At 45.7% G+C, this 20,556-nt stretch overlaps 1 protein-coding gene across 1 annotated transcript; it reads right to left on the bottom strand.

Moving 5' to 3' along the window:
• Window positions 1–18,111: 18,111 nt before the first annotated feature.
• Window positions 18,112–20,061, bottom strand: LOC138493038 (myb-related transcription factor, partner of profilin-like). Its single transcript, XM_069620275.1, has 2 exons — window positions 19,726–20,061; window positions 18,112–18,771 (listed from the first exon to the last, which is right to left on the bottom strand). The coding sequence occupies exons 1-2, from the start codon at window positions 20,059–20,061 to the stop codon at window positions 18,112–18,114; spliced, it is 996 nt and encodes a 331-aa protein (XP_069476376.1).
• Window positions 20,062–20,556: the final 495 nt, after the last annotated feature.

Genomic DNA, 20,556 nt, shown 5'->3' with positions numbered 1-20,556 from the left:
TGTGAAATGATAAGCTGCCACCAGTCCTGTATGAGACACATCTACACTACTCCTAAAAATCCTTCGAGAGTATCTAGGGCCTTTGGAAATGACTGATTGACCCAAGTACACTATACTGGAGGGTACATTGTGCACTTGTTACATGTTGCAGAAAAGTTGCAACATTGGAAAGGACTAAGGGAAATAAAGTCTTCCAGTACTGACTGTCTTACGGGCATGTCAGTTTCCCCATAAAAAGTGAGCGAAAAACCCAGAGGAGTGCAGCCGAAGGCTGGGCTCCTCTGGTAAAATCAGACTATGGTGTTTAACATCAGCAGAAAGTTGGAGGCTACACAACTGGAGGGAAAATTACGCATAAATGGGAATCTTTTCCTAACACTCGCCCCTCCCAGACCAAGGACAGGGGGAATTAATCCACCCCTGGATGAGTCACATGTTCGGTTAAATATTCTGGACAACCCATTGGCCTATGCTCAATAGTGAAGTAAAAGCCTTACAGACTTATGGACCACCTGAGCAACATTGGATTCTCTCCTTTCATGTTCATTAGCCACTTTAAGGGCTTATGGTCAGTTTGCACAGTGAAGTGGGTCCCATAGAGGTAGGGCCTCAGCTTCCTTAGGGCCAACACAACAGAGAAACATTCTTTTTCTACTGTTGACCATCTGAGCTCTCTGTCCTTAAGCTGGCGACTAACAAAGCCAATATGTTGTGCCTTACCCTTCTCATCTACTTGTGATAGTACAGCTCCTATCCCAGTGTCAGAGGCATCTGTCTGCACAATAAAAGGTATTTGGTAATCAGGGGCCCTGAGAACAGGAGCCTGGCACAAGGAGTCTTAAGCCATTGAAGGCCTTCCCACACTCTTCAGACCAGGTTACCTTCTTGGGTTTCTTAGGAGTTATGAGAGCAGTCAGAGGGACAGCTATGGTGCCATAGTCTGCCATGAAATCTCTGTAGTACCTAGTGAGTCCTAAAAAGGCTCTCACTTGGGTCTGACTAGTGGGGGTAGGCCAGTCTTGTACTGCGTGTACTTTACTGGGTAGAGGCTGTATCCTCCCTCCACCTACTTCATGTCCAAGGTAGACCACTGATACTTGACCAATCTGGCACTTACCGGCCTTGATGGTTAGGTGGGCCTTCTGAAGAGCCTGTAACACCATTTTGAGGTGCTTCACATGATCCTCCCAGGTGGCACTGAAAGGTACTATATCATCTAGATATGCTAGACAGAATTCATCCAACCCATTAAGGACATGATTCACAAAAGGCACTACCCTGAACTGGTAAAGACCCTCTGGTGTTGAGAAAGCTGTCCTCTTCTTGGCATGTTCTTCAACAGCTTTTTGCCAACAGCCTGCAGTGAGGTCAAATGAGCTGAGGTATTTGAAGGCACCCAAAGTATCCACCAGCTCATCTGTTCTAGGCAAGGGCTGTTCATCTGTCTTGGTGACAGCATCCAGAGCCCTGTAATCCACACAGAACCTCGACTTAGAGGTGCCTGCCTTTGAAACCAAAACCACAGGGCTGGACCAAGGACTACTAGAGGGTTCAATCACCCCAAGATCCAACATTTTGTTGACCTCTGTCTTAACGTAAGACCTTACTTTGTTTGACATCCTGTATCCCCTACTTTTGGTAGGTACACTGTCTCCTGTGTCAATGTCATGTTTGCACCAAGGTGTCAAACTAGGAGACCGTGAGAACAGGGGGGAAAACTGCCTCAGCAAACTTTTCACCTCTGCTTGTCAGATGAGGGGCCCTTGGACACCCTCAATGGAGCTGTCTGAAGGACTGCCCTGGAACAGGTCAGGGAGAGGTTCTGATTCCTCTTCCTCAACATCTGAAGCCAGCAGCAGTCCAGTGATTTCAACTCTTGGGTTGAAAGCCTTCAGTCTATTTACATGGAACACTTTTGGAGCTTGACCAGCCCTTCCATGGTCCACTAAATAGTTGACCTCACCTGGTGACTCCACCACTGAGTAAGGGTCTCATCATTCGTCCTGCAAAGCTCTAGGCCTTATAGGATTCATGATCAGGACATGCTGACCAGGTGTGAAATTGATGAGGGAAGCCTTCTGTTCATACCAATGTTTCACCAGTGCTTGTCCTGCCTTCAGTTTCTCACTAGCCAGACCCATCAGGAGTACCATCCTTTTTCGGAGCCCTAGCACATCGTCTACTAGATTGGTAGTTATGGGGGAGTGGACACCTCCCATCCCTCCTTGACTATGGCTAAGGGTCCCCTCACAGGGTGACCAAATAGAAGCTTGAAGGGGCTGAAGCTAACACCCTCCTGTGGCACCTCTCTGTAGGCAACAGTAAGCATGGTAATAGAAGATCCCATTTTCTTCTTTGGGGTTCTTCCAGAGCCCCAATCATGCTTTTTAAGATCCTGTTAAACCTTTCAACTAGACCATTGGTTTGTGGGTGATATGCGGATAAAAACGTATAGATGACACCACATTCCTTCCACATGGCCTGCATATGCTTTGACATAAAGTTGCTGCCCCTATCAGACACAACTTCTTTAGGGAAGCCAGCCCTAGTAAATATGCCAAATAAAGCGTTTGCAACTGACTTAGCAGTCACAGTCTTTAATGGGATGGCCTCAGGATACCTGATAGCATGGTCGACCAGTACCAGGATAAACCTATTGCCTCAGGAGGTTTGGGGATCAAGGGAACCAACAATGTCGATCCCTACCCATTCAAATGGTACCCCCACAAGAGTAAGGCAGGGAACTGGAGTTTCAGGGACCCTTGGGGCCAGGAAAAGATGCCCGCTCTGCGATACGAACCTCTGAGGTCCTATATGAGGCAAATAATTATATACCAGCAGAGCCAGAGCTATGGACCGGCCAGGGTACTAGTGCTAGAGAAGTGGTGAGCCTTTTTGATCTGGGTCGAGAGCCAAAGATAACTAGGTTAGCCATTAGCCATAGCACAGATTCTGAAGAGACCGGCAATCCCAACAAAGGAAATAAACATGACTTGCCTGCGAGAAACAGAGAGAAAGAGATATAAAGAAATGTGTAGGCTAGCTGGGAACCAGAGACTGGATTCTGGCGGGACTGGAGAATCCACCATGGAAAAATAAGATGGCCTTGTTGAGAATCTGAGCCAGGGGGCACATTGAGAATCTGAGCCAGGAGGGATTCAGAGTCCGAGCCCATAGGGCTTGCTGAGAATCTGAGAATGACTAGGTGAATTACAAGTGAAGAGGGTTCATTTGGAAGCCGGGACAGAAGGGCCCACTGAGAAACCAGCTCTGGAGCAATCCACCCCTGGAGCGGGCTTCAAACCTGCCAAATTGCCCATGGCTGGGAGCAGGGGAATAATGACTGCAGCCTGAAATCCCAACAAGGACAGCTGTGGAATACATCATCTGTCATTTAGATCCCAAGCGATCAAAGCCTAGGTGGGCTACCCTTCATAAGGAACCTCTATGTAAGGGTTTCGGTCCATGGGAACTTAAAGGAGCTATGAGTGTAATTCGTTCAAGCGGCCCCATCCTAACGAATGAACTGTTGTAGGCTAGAACACTTGAACTTAGGACCATGGTTCTACTGTAGAATAAGATTTCTTTCTTTGAACTTACCTCTCACCTGTCTAGTTCTCTTTAAACCCCAGAACATTGTACAGAGATGCATCCTTGCTATGATTTACTTTACATCCTTGCTCCAACCTCCTGAACACAATACAATGTTTTGGTTTAGAACATATGAGGTCTCAAGTCATCAGTGGATCCCCTGCCTGCGACAGTTGTCATATAGCCACGGGAGTACCACAAAAAGGGCAAACACAGACTTAATGTGAAAACAGATTTTATCACCACTTGGGTAAGCAACAAACTGAAAAATTCGAGGGCATTCTTTATCCAAACCTCCAACAGTACTTGTTCCTCTCAAAGTTTACAAACGGTCATGGTCCCCCCCTTTGCCGAAGTACTGTACAAATAAATAACATTGGGGCATTTTATACAGACATTCCTCTGCCTGTAAGGGTGTTTATGTGACTTAATGGATGGTGCTCATTAGTCTGCATGAGTAAAATCAACCTGTATGGATTCATCACAGGGTGGACATATCAGGAAGGAGATATTTCACTGTGGGAAGTTTCAGAATTAAAGCAAAGTCCTGAAGACGGCAAGTGGCTTTGGATTGACTACATTGTGTCCATCGAAACACTTGCAGACCCATTGTTGTATTTTGATTAATTAATGATTCCAGACTTATTGCTGTATTTGTAATTAATGATTGATCTCAAGGGATTGCATATGTATCAAAACACCAGAGGATGTGGATAAAGGGTTTTACTTTCTGTGGTATAAAACAAAAAGGACATTTTTTTACTTGTCTGGAAATGGCATACTTTTTAAAATGTTTCTAATTATATGTTCTAAGGCTATGGTATTGGATTCTAAATTTTTCCATTGATTTTGTTTTTATTAAGTGTTTGTCATTTTGAGACACTTGCCTGTTCAACATTGATATTAGGAAGTCTAGCTTCTTAACAGAGTGGAATGTTGACTGCACAATTTTCATTTTTTATGAATCTTTGGCATCATGATAGTTCCCTCGTATATGTATATTACCTAATAAATATGTGTGTTGTAACTTTTTATTAGCTTGTTTTAAGTTTTAATTTGCTGGTGGTCAATTATCAAATCGAACAGTGCTATACATTTTTTGATTATTTTATGGAGACTATATGCTATGCAGTCTCCATCCTGGTAACAATAAATGAAGACCCAAGATATGTTCTAAAGGCTTTGGTATTTAATTCAAATTTACAATTGCCAGCATACACTGGGTAGCTTCAAGTCCACTATAATTTGTATTTTGTATTTTATTTGAGTTTTATATAGCAGTTTACACCACAGCACTGTACATAGGAACAAACCGATACAATAAATGGTACTTAAGAAAGCTAACTGCCAAATTAACCAGACTGGAGTAAATAGGACCTCAAAGAATCACGGAATACAAAATAAACAGAAATAGAGCGAAGGGAAAGAGGAAGAGCAGTCCAGTTATCCAACAAGGCTATGCAGCCAAGGTAATGCTATTGTTTAGATTAGTGTTATTAGTACAGGGCTCCAGGAAAAATCCTTGTGGCGGTAAAACCTTCCTCCCAACCTCACGGTGCAAGATAGTGATATTACATTCGCTACACAAAGGACTTAGGTGAAAGGTCATGAGGCATGCAACCAGGCTCTTTCCCTAGCTGTGAGAAAGAAATGACAGGAACACAGGATTAATAACAGAAATGACCAGTAGTGATTTACCTGAAAAGGACTGCCCTCTGGGAAGCATACTAGTGTGATGACAGCACAGCGTGGGGGCCCCTAAGTGCCTAAATGGCACTGGTGGGTGCAGGGAAATATCACATCTAAATGCAAGGAGATGACCAAGACCAAATCTGTAATCTAGAGGCAATCCAGTGAAAAGGCAAAGTCACTATTCATAGAGACCAAAGTGATCATAAGCCAAACAGAGTCCAAAGCCAAAATCCAGGGCAGATCTGGGGTTCAAAAGTCAGAGTTCCCGTTCCCACAGAGTCAAAAAGGGGCCCACAGTCAAACAAAAAACAGCTGACAAGATCTAAGACATGGAGGTAGATAACCAAGGAGTGTCTGGAGAATGGGGACAGGCCTAGGCTGACAGGAATGGGAACTGAGAAATGCAGAATTGAATACTGAACACATGAGTGGCGCTTCTGTTGAGAACGAAAGACAGGAGATCGGAAACACACCAAGCATCCGGGTGACACTAAACAGTGCCCTAACGCGCGACACCAGTCGAGAAGCAGCGTTCTGCATCTCAGGATATTTGTTACAGCTTCCATGTTCATCCCCGGGTCATGCTAGTGGGTGTGCTTGCCTGGCACATCAGGCGGTGCCGGGAATGATGGGTAGTGTAGTACCAGTGGCATTTTATGTCACACAAGCACCATGGGATTTTCCAACTCTTCACCGAGTGGTGGGCTTAGGTTTTCCGCTCAGCAAGAGGTAAGACAGCTATCCAAAGCATATACCACATCTACACAGGAATGGTGCACCCAAAATACAAAAATATAATAAAAATGAAATATGAAATATAACTGTCAATAAAATACAAATTAATTACAACACACACTGATTATTACTCCATCCAAGTGCTTACTACAAACCAGATGCCCACAAAAAGGCATGCCAAAGAAACAATAATATGAAGAGGTAAGGAGTCTCCACATACATACGTTTCTATGTCAACCAGAGGCAAGCATTATGCTCCTCTTTCTTTACTAGAAGCTCAAGCAGCCAGATTTAAGCCAAACATACCCTTCATTAAACATCTGCTTAACTGATGCTTGTTTTCTGAAATCTAACTTAATATGAACCAACAAAGTCAAACCATAGAAACAACTGCATTTCCCAAGAGGCTTTGTACTGTCTCTGCTAGGTCACTGACCACATGACCTCGACCCTCCAATACAGTCCATGCCACCCCAGTAACAGCCTACTTCTTCCTTTCCTCTCCCTCTTTATTGGCTGCTCGAGCAGCAGATACATTTGCTATTTCTTGCTGTTTTTCTAATTAGCCTTATATTTGCCTTAAAGCAGCGCAGCCGCGTCGCACTGCGACTGAGTTCTGACTCCAGAGAGTTGCACACATTTTCAGCCTTTTCACACCACTACATTGGTGCTTGGCCCCATCAGCCTCACAGCGAGTCGACCGCACCAGCAAAGGAAGTGCTCTGTGCGTTCAGGCCTCCGAGTGCCAATGCACTCCCGCGTCCCTCGAAAAGTGCCAATGCACTCCTGCATCCCTGGAAAGCAGGCTAGAGTCAGATCCTGCACTGAGAGCATAACATTGTGAACCCAGATAGCTTTGTAACCACCTGCTAGCCCAATCCAGGGATTTTAGTCTTAGAATTGAGATTAAAAAAAGTAGCTTTGCAGAGGAAGAAGTATTTTGACTTCCGAACTAACGAGAAGCAGATACATTTTGCTGTTGCGAATCAAGCTGATATAAAAAGGCACAGAGGGCAGAACAAGAACTTAATTATCATACCAAAAGGAAGTGATTGTGACATTATAGGGCCTAATAAAAGCCAACAACAAGAGGAGGCAATATCCATAGACGCAAAGACAAACCATCATTGCCCAAGCAAAAAGAAAAACATACCCAGGCAATTACGAAGGAACCAGAATTGCCCAAGACAGAAGAAGGCCGTTGAGTGTTAGCAATGGTAACAACTGTTGCCCATATAAAAAAGGAGGTTCTAAAATAAAATGGTTTAAGCCCACATTGCCAAAGCCAAAGAATTGTGAAAGTGAAACAGAATTCTTATCAACAGTTGGTTGATGCTAAAGGGGAGAAACAAGACTGGCAGTGTGATTCTTGTTCCCCCTTGAAGAGTATACTATACCTGATGTTGTGAAGCAAAAGACATTGCTAACCTGTTTAAACTTAACCTTTACCACCAAAGTACTTACAAGTAGTAGTTTATTTTGGCCTGGCAGGGGAGTACACCAGATCAAAGAACATTGCAGTATTTTGATCTGTGCTGGCAGGAGAACAGAGAACTGTGTAGTAGGAGGCCTGGCACGTGAGTGGACCAGGTGGAAGTCATTTCAAGTACTGTGGTGTGGTTTAATTATCTTGAAGAAGTTGTAGAAGAAGTTGAATAATCACTAAATTGTTTTGGGGATTTATGTAGAAACATCCTAACAAATTATTACTAGTGAGCAAAGTGCTGCATGAACTGCTTCAGAAGTTCTTAATATCTTCAAGTACATGTTTTTTTGAACTGATGCAGAAATACCTTGACAAAGACTTGAAGAAGTTGAAGAAACCACTAAAGTGTTTTGTGGATTAATGCAGAATCATCCCGACAAATTATATCGCTGAAGTAAGTGTTGTGTGAACTTATTTAATATTGTCAATCAAGTGGTTTTGTGAAGTAATGCAGAAATATCCTGATAAATACCTTTTTGTTGAAATCAATAAACTAAGGAACTATTCTATATTTATGAAAGAAAGTGTTTAAAGATCTTTGTCGCAAGTTCTTTGTTGAATACTCATGAACTGTTGGTTGAAGACAAATGTTGAACATTTGTGTTATCAAGTTGGAAGAGAAGTGAAGTAGAATTTTGTTACAAGACAGGATTTCCTTCACTCTTACTTGGAACAATTGAACAAAATCCTGCTTGCCTCTGGAGAAGGGGAATTCACCCAGACCAGAAGGGAAACCATTGGTTATTATATGAATTTAACTGTAATATTAGTTGCTGTTGAACTGCCATGTTAAGTTGTTGTATGTTTAAGTCTGAGGGACAGAAACCTTTTGGTAGAGTGTTTTCTTTTGTTATGTTAGGCTGGGAATCCCCATCACGGTAGGGAAAGTGAGACATTTATCCAACCTTTTGAGTTAATAAAAGGGAATCTTTTGAAAAAACATCACAAAGATGTCTGCCTCACATTTCTGACCCCACACAGTCCATGCTGAAGGGAGTGTGCTTGTCTAGATCTAGATCTAGGTCTAGATCACCCCACACCCGGTGTGCTGAACTGTGGGGGTGGGGGTGTATATAGTCATGAATTGTATGTATGTCTTTGCTACAGAATTTGGAATGGTCACGCACAGCCCTCTTGGGAAAGTGGACCACTTTGCTATGTCTAGTGTCGTGTAGGAGAGTGTCGGATGTCATGCTTTGCACTTAGCCAGTTGAGTGTTTATGCCTGACGGGGAAGTATTCCATGTATCTAGGCACACAAAGTACAATTGTAAGGTTATTTCTTATCCAGCATTCAAAGACCATCCAAAGTTATGTGTTGTGAAATGTTTGAAGGCCTACGAGGCAATGATGGAACTGCTGCAGACAGAAAGAAGGGGGGGCAGTAGCTGATTGCAATCAATAAGCCACATAAGGAAGTGGACGCACCTACACTCACCCGTTGGGTGCGATGGGCTCTGGCGCAGGCGGGAATAGACACATCTCGTTTTGGGGCCCACTCAGTAAGAGGGGCCATGGCTTTCAAGGATTATAAAGTTGGTGTCTGGTTGGAATATATTACGAAGATCACGGATTGGTCTGGCGTGTCCGTTTTTAGGGATTTCAATCTCAGACCCATTGAACAGCCGGCATTGTTTGTGGTGAGTAAGCTTTAAACAAACATAATGCTCTCCTCTGGGACATAGAATGAAGATTTTCAGTAATATATTTTAGAAAGGTCTTGATTCTATTAAAGACACAGAGGTAAACATTATTCCCACCCTACATAATGATTCGCGGTGTGCTTTATGTGAAAGTAAAAGTGGGAGTGGCGCTGTCATGAGTTGCGGAGCCCTTGATTGTCGAAGAGCACATTATTCTCTCCCTAATGACAACCTGTCATCCGGAGGAGCCGAGATGAAATCTGGCTGAAGAGATGAGGGGGAAATGGCAGTGAGAACTGGAGTTGAAGTTTTGTGCGTTTATTTCCTTTTCATTCTCATAAGGAGAAGCGTCTGCACCTCATCCGACTAAAGAGGGAGAGGAAAGGAAGTAGTAGGCTCTTACTGGGATGACACAGACCCAAATGGAGGGTCAAGGTCATATGGTCGGTGACCTAGCAGAGACAGTACAGAGACTCATGGGAAATGTAGTTGTTTCTATGGTTTCATATTAAGTTGGAATATTGCAGTAAACGAGCATCAGTTAAGAAGGTTATGTTTGGCTTAAATCTGGCTGCTTGAGCTTCTAATAAAGAAAGAGAAGCATAATGCTCGCCTCTGTGTGTTTAATAGAATCAATACTTTTCAAAAAGTTGTTACAGAAAAGTTTAATTCATCCCTAGGAAAAAATAACAAAGCACTTGAAAACAAGTCACACAAAACCGATTGCACATTGCGTAATAAAAAATGTGCCAATGTGCTAGTTTTCTTTTCAAAATGAATTTGAGTTAGCTGATATGAATTTCGAAATTGTCCTGGCATGTACCTCTTCATGATGGAACCTAGTTGTATGTGAAAAATCTGGAAAACTGTACCAGACAATTCTGCGATATACGTACCGAAGTGGGTTTTTCAGGGTCAATGGGAACCCCAAAGCAAAAAAAGTTCAACAATATTTTAGTGGATGAAAATGTTCATGCGATCTCAGTTGTTGGATTTTGATGGATCAGTTGCTTTACAAAGTTGGTGAACTTTCATTTACACAGTCAAAGTTACAAAGGAAAACATTTTAGGAGTCGTTAGAAATGCCTGGAAAAACAACAAAACAACAAAAACGTATCAGCTATTGCTCCTAAAACAACCATATCTCGGTCACGCAATCCTAAAACATCAAACTACTACCATGCACTGCCCATGATGTCTCTTGCTGTGCTGACTCTTCTGGGAAATCAGGTATTCCAAATATATTTACAGTGATTTGTGGATTGTTCTGATATCCAGTACATCAAATGTATAATGATCCTAACCTGGCTCTTCTTTTGCCTTAATCTTTTTTAGTTGCTCAGTTCCTTTACAAAGTGTGAGCATGTGTATGCAAATTGTGTTGTCATATGTATCATCACCAGTAGTGCACGGCAGTGGCTGTGTTATTGCTGTTCTATAAAGCTGTTAGTCGGTTTAGGGTACATTTGGTCCTTCATCCATGATCGGAGCACCACAAGCCACTAGTAGTGGCAACTACGCATGGCCTGTGGCCATGGTGAGTGGGCATCTTGTCTGGGGCATGGGCTTCCGGCCATCCACCAAGCACCCTGAACCACTCATAGTGCCTATTGGCCATGCCCCAGTCCCTACCAAGTGACCCGTAGTGGGCGCTTCCGTTGGCCTGCAGCAATGGCTATTGGTCATTTAGCAGGGTACATGTCTCTTGGCCATGCTGACTAGTAGTGGCCATTGATTATGACCAGCATCCACAGACAGTGGCCTCCTTGTCCCTTGAAGTGGCCACCGGCCATGGTATGGAGCCATGTCCAGTGAACCTGATGGCTTGGCGTTCAGCAAACCCCATTTCCCCCAGCTGACCCAGGTAGCCACTGAGCTTAGTCTGCAGGCCTTGCGACCAAAACTGTCACTTTTTCGTTTTTGGAGCTATATTCCACCACTCAGGCCCCCTTTACTTTTCTAGGGTAGAGTGGACCTCAGAGGGCAGAATAGTGCAGTTTTCCTTAAGTATTTTGCAATATTCTACCCCTCTGGGGCCCTCTTTTACACTCTGTATGGTCAGGGGGTCGGAAAGGGCTGTAAAAGGCCCCTTTTTCACATGTTTGCAGCACAAGGTCCACATGACCCCACAAAATGTCTGCGACGAACAGTCATGGCTGTTTGGAAACCAAACCAGTTTGATTGGCTATTTTTCAAACAGGCAGTCTTGTTGCCCCTTACTAAAATTTACTGAGTAGCATTTTGCAATTAGGACCCTGCACGCTGCACAAAAAGATTCAGGAGAACCCAGATATAATTATTGGGATTTTGACCACTTTTGGGCATATTTATAACAAACTGTGCACCAAAGTTGCATAGACACACTTTTTGGGACCAGACTTCTGCTCCATGTGAATGTTTGGGGAAACTACTGGTTCGGGCTGTTCGTGAGAACACATTTTCACCAGTGAGAAATAAATAGGAAAGCATACATTCTGACCCATATTACCTTGCCCCTTGTATAAAATCTCACAAAAACTTTATTTCTTAAAGCAGAGATGAGTGTATATCTGTTCTGGAAAGTTTTGTGAAGATTCGTGTAACACAACTAAATTAGAATGCATCTCAAAATGTGCTTTTCCTGTGGGGTATTCAACCCAACTATAACTCCTGAGTCGCTATCAATGACCCTGTAATATATATTATAGGGCGGTGGTCGCTGGCCTATAGTCAAGGTGAGTCGGAGACACATAGGAACCCCTCAAAATTCTATTGTTAATAACTTTTTATTTGAATAACGGATTTGGCAGAATTTTCGAAAGTGATTAGAAGACTGCCTCCCCCTCCCCATCCAACAGCAATGCTCCGTAAAGATTCGCTAAAAAATAAAAAATGTATTAAGTGTCAAAAAGAAAATATTTTTCCAAAAGTGTGGCCTACTTCCCATTCACTTTCCCATAGACAAAAAAAGGTCAATTTTTTCCAAAGCGCACAGCCTGAACCGCTGGACAGATTTGGACCAGGCCCGAACAACTTGGACACAAAGTGTTGAGTCGCTATCCATGCATGGTTTGGGATTATCCGTGCCATAGTTATTTTAAAATTTGACGGAGAAGGGGCTGCCCCCTTCCCCAAAAATTATAGTTATATCTCTAATAGTGCATTGCAGGATCAAGGTTTTCAGAAATGAAACAACCGCCATCTTGTTTTTCTCTCGATGCAAGAGATATTCACGGCTATAGCCGAGGTTATGGGAAAATGAAACGCAGTAAAAAGGTATTTGCAGGTCAAAAAACATACAAATGCCATTCGGGTAGAGATGGGGGGATGGCTAGAAAGCAGTGAGTGAAATTTGGGACTTGGAGGGGTCCAGAACCGAGTTTGCAACACAAAGCTTTTTGTAGCATCGGCTATAGCCGCAAATAGCCAACATCTGAAAGCAAACTGCGGCGCAGAAGCAGCGTGTGCGCTTGGGTGAAAGGGAGAGGGCAGGGGAGGTGAGGAGGCCGTCTGAGGAGTGGGGGGCCCTGGCACAGATGAGGGGGCACTTGGTGATGGTGAAAGGACTACAGATAACCGCGGGTATGTGCAGTTCAGTGCCCGCAGTTACACTTTTTTTAAAAGATATTTTCATAACTATAGAGACGGGGTGAAAAATTCAGGATGGCCGAAGCCCTTGCCCACTGACTCAGTTGCCATCCAGGTCTCCCATTCATGTAGTAACCCATCAGTAAGCCATGTTACCTGATGCATTAGCCAAACTTACAAGACCTCTTAGAGGAATGGGCCCTTTCTTGCTTTGAAGCTAGGCAGAGTCAGCCCCCCTTTGAAGCTAAGCAGGGTCAGTCCCAGTTACTGCATGGATGGGCGAGTAAATGGACATCTGAATTATTTACTTTTTTTAAACCGTGCTACTGTCAGTCCTTGAAGGTTTTGCACTCAGAGACACATTTTTGTCTTTTGCTGAATTGGATTCTGGTATTTGTACTTTCCCAGTCAATAATAAAAAAAATGTATTTTTACAGCAACATCGGATTTCCCATACATGCAGTAACTGGGACGAACCCTGCTTAGCTTCAAAAAACGGAAGGGGTCAGACCCCTAAGGCCATGTTGTCTAATATACGGGCCTCCCCTTAGAAGAACACTTAGAGAAACATGGCCTAAGGGGACTGGATCCTTCCTCGCTTTAAAAACTAAGCAGGATTGGTCCCGGTTCCTGCATGGATGGCAGACAGTCCACGGTCCTGAATGCTGTGTGTTTTCTTAGTTTTAAATATGTCATAACACACGGCATCCGCATTTTATAAAACAGAAAAAATGAAATTTAAAAAATCACATTTATGCTGAACACTGCTATCAGAGAACCCTGGCCTTAAGGAGTTCAAGACACAGCACATAACCATTATGCTACAACAATGTCATTGTTTGGATTGTCACAAGTTTCCTACCTAGCCTTTTATCATTGAACATATTAAAATATAGGCTAAGTATGAACTGTATTCCCCATGAAGCACAAAGCCATTGTGGCCTAGTGATTAAATGCTGGGCCATGAACTCAGCCAGAACAGTGTTCAAGGGAGTATGTTTTTTTAAATTTAACAAATTTAATTTAATTAAAAGAAAAGCAACGGGAGTTGGAGGTGGCGAAGTTGGTTGCAGTGCAGTCCTGTGATCTTATTTAGCATGAGGGCATTTAGACATGGCCGGAATGGCTTTCCTGCCGAAAAGGGAGCGCCGAAATGGGCGCTGCAGCAGAATGCCCATGCCAAACCGGTCCGCGCCAAAATGATGACACCAAAAACGGGTGTACCGCTTGGAGAACGCTGCTTAACCAAGGTGTGTGCTCCGTGGCAAATCATTTTATCTCACTGAGCATTGCCTAAAAACATTTTGAGCTCTCAAACCCTGCAATCCGAAGGCCATGGCTAGTGTTCTCGTAGCGTTTTAAGATGGACAGTGGGCACAGCCAAGGGCCATGCCCACCGACCATGGCCGAAGACCATGCTAGCGGTCTGGAAGTGTTCTAAAATCTATGGAATAACAAAACCTTTGAAACTCAAGGAAAAGGTTTAGTTGCAGGGACGTTAAGGTGAGAACATAATGCAACAAAACCCTGAATGGAAATTCAGCTGAAGCCATCTTAACTTTACACCCACTGTTGCACAGACTCTGACCACAATGACGACATCAGAGGGGGGGGCGCTTTTTTTGTTGTGTAGGTCCTCCAGCTGGTGGTGGTGGTGGCTCTTGGTGAGGAAGGATGGCAAAAGCTCATGCCATTTTTAAGATGAATAGCAGTTTTGCTGATATTCTTCAAAGTATGTGCTGTGTGCTAGATTGCTAATGGATAATGAGTAAGAATAGGTGTAGGAGCTGTGCAAGGGAACATTGAGCTTCAAAGTTCATAGGTCAGCTGAAAATGCAGTTCCGAACTGTTCGCAAAGCACGGACCTGTTCGCGAAGTGCAGACGCGTTCGCGGACACTTCATCATGCCGCATGCGTGTACATGGTCAGGAGACACTGTTCGAAAAGTTTGCGATGATGTTAGATTTTTGCGAATGACGCTGGACACAAAAACAGTGGGAAAAAATGCAAAAAGTGTATAGAAATGTAAAAAATGATGCTCAGAGTTGGGAAATGTCAGAGTTTTATAAATGTTACTATATTGGGGTAAGTACGATATTATTAAGTTGTAGGAAATTAGGGTGCACTGGTAAAAACCCATGAAATTCAATGAAAAAACATTGTTAAAGGGATGTTATGGTTACAAGTAAAACCAAAAACCCCCAGAAATTCGCCAGTTATGGTAAGCTAAGCAACCATAACTCGCGCCACCACCGTGCACTGATAAAACTAACACCCAGGACATGAAAGATGACATCCCAAATGTCATTGATGAAATCACTGATGACATCACATATTAAAATCATTTTAATAAACAGTCCCTACAAGGGGTTGAGTTTATAATGTTCGAAACAAGATGTTAGGGGTGATTGGTAGAACGATCATGAACTACTGAATGTATTAAAGAATGTTCTCATGTAAACAAATCATTATATTCTAGTGTTGTTGTAAGTAGAGGAACCTAATCATACATACATATAGCCAATGGTTGCAGCATGCACCATGGAAGTACAATATTTTTAATCTGGTAATTCTCCGATTGTAAAATAATAAATGCTACCTTATCAGAGTTTTGAGTAATGTTAAACATGGAGTAAATAGGTAACAATTGAAAACTTACCACACACTTGTGTTAGTAGAAAACAAACATATAAAAATGCACAACGCATACAAATTAGAGGCACATACAGGGAAACTAAAGTAAGGAAGAAAGAAACAACAGCACCAAAAAATTACAATAACGGAGTTAATCATCATGTACACAAATTGTGTGTTTGAGGCATGCTTATTGCCCCATGCGTGGCACTATGAGCTGAGATTAAACTCTAAGGAAAGTACTTTAAGAACATGCTGGAGGACATGCTTGTATTGCCACAACATCAACAACAACAACAACAGCCGGCACCACAGAGGAGACGCAGGAGAAGAAGGAGGGTGAGACAGGCCCAGCATGCCCCACCAGTGCAGCCACCATTACCACGCAGGCAGCACCCAATCCCTCGCATCAGAGCCAGTCCTTTCAACCTACCCCCTGAGCAGATCCACACCCTGTACCCTCTGGACCGGGACACCATCACCACCATTGTGGACATGATACACAAAGACATTGGGCCTCATTACGAGTCCGGCGGTAACCGAGGCGGTAAAACCCCCTGGTTACCGCCGGACTCGTATTACCATTCCGCCTCCATGATTCCCGGAATTAACGGGGCATTACAAACCCGGTGACCCGGGAATTCCGGAGGCGGAATGGTGTTAATCCCCATTCCCATTGAGTCCTATAGGACTCAATGGAATCCCCGTTCCCATTGAGTCCTACAGGACTCAATGGGAACGGGGATCATGGAAACACTGTCACCATCTCGTGATGGTGCCGGTGTTTCCTCGTCTGCCTGCAGGCGGGCAGTTTTAAACCCGCCAGGTCAGACCTGACGGGTTTGACACCTCCGCCTGCAGGAGTTGTGATCACCCGGCATGGAAACAATGGTGGCGGCGGGTTTACCGCCACCGTCGTTTCCATACCGGGTCGATTGTAATGAGGCCCTTTGTCAGCCTCATTTAAATACGCAACGCTATCCCCCCTCTACTGAAGGTAGTGTCTGCGCTCCACTTCCTTTCCACAGGCACCTACCAGCACTCAGTGGGGCACATGCATGGCAAATCACAACCCTTATTTTCTCGGATTCTGAACCAAGTGCTGGATGCCCTCCTCAAGCACACAAGGGACTACATATCCCTACCATGGACTCCCCAGGAGATATTTGATACAAAAGTTGGCTTCCATGCACTGGCAGGCATGCCAAATTGTGTAGGTGCCCTCGACTGCACCCACGTGGAGTTGGTGGTCCCGCATGCCATGAACGTGGTGTACCGCAACCGCAAGCAATACCACTCCATCAATGTGCAGATGGAATGTGACTCCATCACCACACATTGTCGTGACCGATATCCCGGATCCACACATGATGCCATGCTGCTGTGGAATTCCTTGCTACCCCGCCACATGGACCGACATGCTGGACGACGTGCCTGTCTGCTCGGTAAGTCGCCTGACAGGCCCATGGCAGTGCAGTTGGGGGGCTGGGGGGGGTGATTGGTGGGTGAGTGGAGACAGCACATACAGCATAACAATGTGGCCCTACATTTTCCGACCTGAACCAGACCCAACAATGCCTTACATCAGACCAATGGTTCAGACCAATGGTTCACACCAATGACGATACGCCATACGTAGAAGCAGGCCACATCCCTCAACGCGTCCACTGCACATCAACTGAGCATACCCACTGCGACACAATCCAGCAACAGTGAGTATGCCTAACGCACATGAAGGCAGCAAAGCACAATACAGGACATCTGCAAGAGCATACAAGGGAACACCCTGAAACATGTGGACTACGCAATCCACACCTGCGGACCATTGTCCAGCACACATTGCGACAAATGTACCTGAATGCATACATCCAGGGACCTGTGCATGTGAACACCAAATAGCTGCAGCCATGACAGTGATTACTACAGGTGTAATGCCACAAATTGAGTCGCGTATACCTCATTGTGCCCCCATGCAGGTGATTGTGGCTATACCTTGAATCCCTGGATCCTCACCCATTTGGATCCCGCAAACCAGACACGAAGAGGAGTGCAATGGGTCCATATCCGCACCCGTGTTCTGATCGAGCAGACCTTTGGCCTGTTGAAGGCACGTTTCCGCTGCCTCAGCAGGTATGGTGGAGCACTCCTTTACGGGCTTGAAAAGGTGGAAAAGATCACTATGGTCTGTGCTTTACTGATCAACATGTGCATCCGGTGGAACTTACCCCTGCCACCTGACATTTAACAGCAACCACCGGGTGAAGATGGGGATGATGAAGGATAAGAGTAGTACATCAGCCATGTGCCAATGAGGGACGTGCAGTGCGCCAATCAGTGATGGACATTTACGTATCACGCACTGTGATGAAGAGGGTGCATCAAATCACGCTCACTGTGCACTGGGTTTGGAGGACTCTGTTTGGCATTGAATCCTGACACACTTAATAAGCAATGTCCAGTCATGTTATTTGTATCAAAGTGGAATGCAATGATCAATAAAACTATTTACATAGATGAGCAGCCCACCCATGATGCAACAGAGTCTACCCACCCACCCCGTCCCCTCCCACCACCCTCCACCACTCATCCCTCTAACACCCCCCACCTCCCAAACACCCCCCATCCCACAACTCCCTCAAACACCCACGTCCCGGCACTCATCATGAGTTCTAACAGCCTCCATCCCGCATGTCTGTTCGGCTACAGTCGGCCCCTTTTGCATGGAGGCTGTGGCTCTCCTTGCCGGCGCATGGTGCGTAGCGACCTACGCACTGGGCTGGTCAGAGTTTGCAGGGGTACTGCTCGTGGATGGCGGGCGTCGTGACTTGGCAGGTGCTGCAGGGCATTGTGCCATGGTGGCAGCCAAATGTTTGAGTGCCTGGGTGACTGATTCCATGCCCTGGCGCACCCACCTAGCAACACGGTTCACAGCACGGGTGAGTGCATGTGTGCTGTCACAGTGGGCCTGCCGTGCGGCTTCCCCTACTGCGATGAATTGTCTCAACATGTCGTCCATGGACTGCTGGCGCTCCTCCATGCGGGTGATGCGGGCCTCTAGGTCACGCATGTCCTTGATGTCCTTGATGGCTGGTGGTTGCATGGGAGCTGGAGATGTACTGAATTGAGGGCTGAATATGGCTCCAGCCGTCTCCTCCCCGGAGCTATCACCACATAACCCATGTCCCAGGGAGTGCTGTGGTGTGTGCCCCATGGATGGTGTCCCCTCAGTGTCCTCTGACATGCATTGCCCTGCCTTGTCAGCCTCGTCCTGTTGGACATCATCCTCTGCAGTATCTCTTGCAGATTGGGCCACCTCCCCTGGGTCACTAGTGGCCGGTGACTGAGGTGCATCACCATTGCTGGACGTTGCTGTACCCTCCTCGTCCACATGTGTTGGCTGCAGTGGTGCAGGGGCCGTTTTGGCCTACGGGATTGGGAGCCGGTGTGCCTTGTGGTAAGTGTGCAGTGATGGCACCCAATTTCCCAGGCCGGTGCTCATTCCCTTGTGTCGAGGGTGGATGCTCCTCGGGTCCTATGGCCTGTGACACCTGTTTACCAGACTGCTGTGGCATGGGGGTGGTTGTTTTCATCCTCCCGGCCCTTGACGTGGATGGCCTGGTGCCATCATCTTCCCCTCTGCTTCTGCCTGGTGCTGTTGGCTTTGTTTCTGCGGTGGGCCTGTCATCGCTGTCTGATACTGTGCCTGTGTGGGATGGAGAAGCAGGGCATGAGTCATGGGTGTAGGGACATCTGACATATATTGATCTAGGTACATTCTGGGTCCTGTGCATTGCTGTCTGCATGTTGGAGAGGCAGACATGGTGCTTACAGGTGTTGGGTGTGTGGTGCAGTGTCTGTGCATCCTTCTAGCGCATCCATGTTGTGCATGCATTTTGCTTGTTGGATTACGGGTGTGTAGTGGATTGCGTGCGGTGTACATGCCTCAGGGTGTGCGTTCCATGTGATGTGTCTCCAGGGCTCTGGTGTACACCTGGTGGTGGAGCTGTATGCACCATGCACTGGGATGTGACACTGGTGGGGCCTGCTTCTCTGCAGTGCTGCATGTGTGTGTCTTCATGCTGGTGTTACTTGTGTTTGGAATTGGACGCTGGTGGTTTGTGTCAGTGGGGTTGGTTGTGTGTGTCTGTGACATGGGTGTGGCATTTCTGTTGGGCAGTCATTAGGTGGGTGGTGATGGGAAATGTACTGTCATCAACTTGCCATTTGGACTCAGCCATTGGATTTGTGTTGGTTGTGTGTGTTCACTTTTGTGTAGTGCCAACGCTAACTCACCTTCATCAGCCGATGATGTTACTCCTGTCGCAGCACGCCTGACCCCTTCTGTGGCCTCCATGTGTAACAGGGAGCAGCACGTTACCTCCCACTGTGGTAGCTTGATGGCCGTGGATGGTTCGCTTCCTGTTGCCTGGGCCTGCTGACGGTTGGCAGTCAGCATGTTTCGGACACGCAGCCGCAGGTCGTCCCACCTTTTACGGCATTCTTTTGTGTTGCATGTGGTTGTCCCCACTGCGGACACCTTCTGGGCCACCTCCTCCCAGATCTTTTTCTTCCTCATTTGTGTTGCACGGCGCAGATCTGTGCTGAACACCACATCTGCATGCTGGGCCAGGGTATCAACCAGCATGATTAGCTCCTCGTCGCAGAAACGTTGTTTGCGCAGATGAGGTGTGCCTTTGAGGGTGGACTGTGGCATTTTCTGACAGGCTGGGATCTCAGTTTTGTATTTCAGTGCCTGTAGCCATGGGATTGCAATGGATTGTGATTTTAAAGATGGCTGACGTGCACTTTTCGGTTCCGGCCCAATGACGTTACTTCCGGTTCCGCCTTTTAGTGGGCACCGCTATTAGCAGTCACCTCTAATAGCGGTGCCCGCTAATGCCGTATCCATTGATGCTGGTAGTGCTATCTGCACTTTCCATGATGCCGCTAAGCAGGGGTGGACTGGGAACTAAAAGAGGCCCTGGAATTAATTACTGGGGACCAAAAGAGGCCCTGGAAATAAGGTTCAAAGTGGCCCCATTTTCAGCAAGCCCAATGTTTTTCCTATGAGAAAATTTGGAAATATCACACAAAAGAGGCCCAGGGTGCAGAGGCCCACCGGGAAATCTCCAGAGTTCCGTATAGGCCAGTCCACCCCTGCCGCCAAGGGCCATTTTCGGGTCTTTAGCGGCATGCCGGTAATGTCCTT

This window comes from Ambystoma mexicanum, chromosome 10 (genome assembly GCF_040938575.1).
Source record: "Ambystoma mexicanum isolate Mex_15411 chromosome 10, UKY_AmexF1_1, whole genome shotgun sequence".
NCBI lineage: Eukaryota > Metazoa > Chordata > Amphibia > Caudata > Ambystomatidae > Ambystoma > Ambystoma mexicanum.
Note: the sequence above shows the minus strand (reverse complement) of the source record. Positions and strands in the feature narration are given on the sequence as shown.

Coding starts and splice junctions, on each gene's coding strand:
- LOC138493038 (XM_069620275.1), bottom strand. CDS start 20,061: ATGCCACAGTCCACCCTCAAAGGCACACCTCATCTGCGCAAACAACGT. Junction 18,772..19,725: donor TCAAGCTACCACAGTGGGAG/GTAACGTGCTGC, acceptor CCAATCCCGTAG/GCCAAAACGGCCCCTGCACC.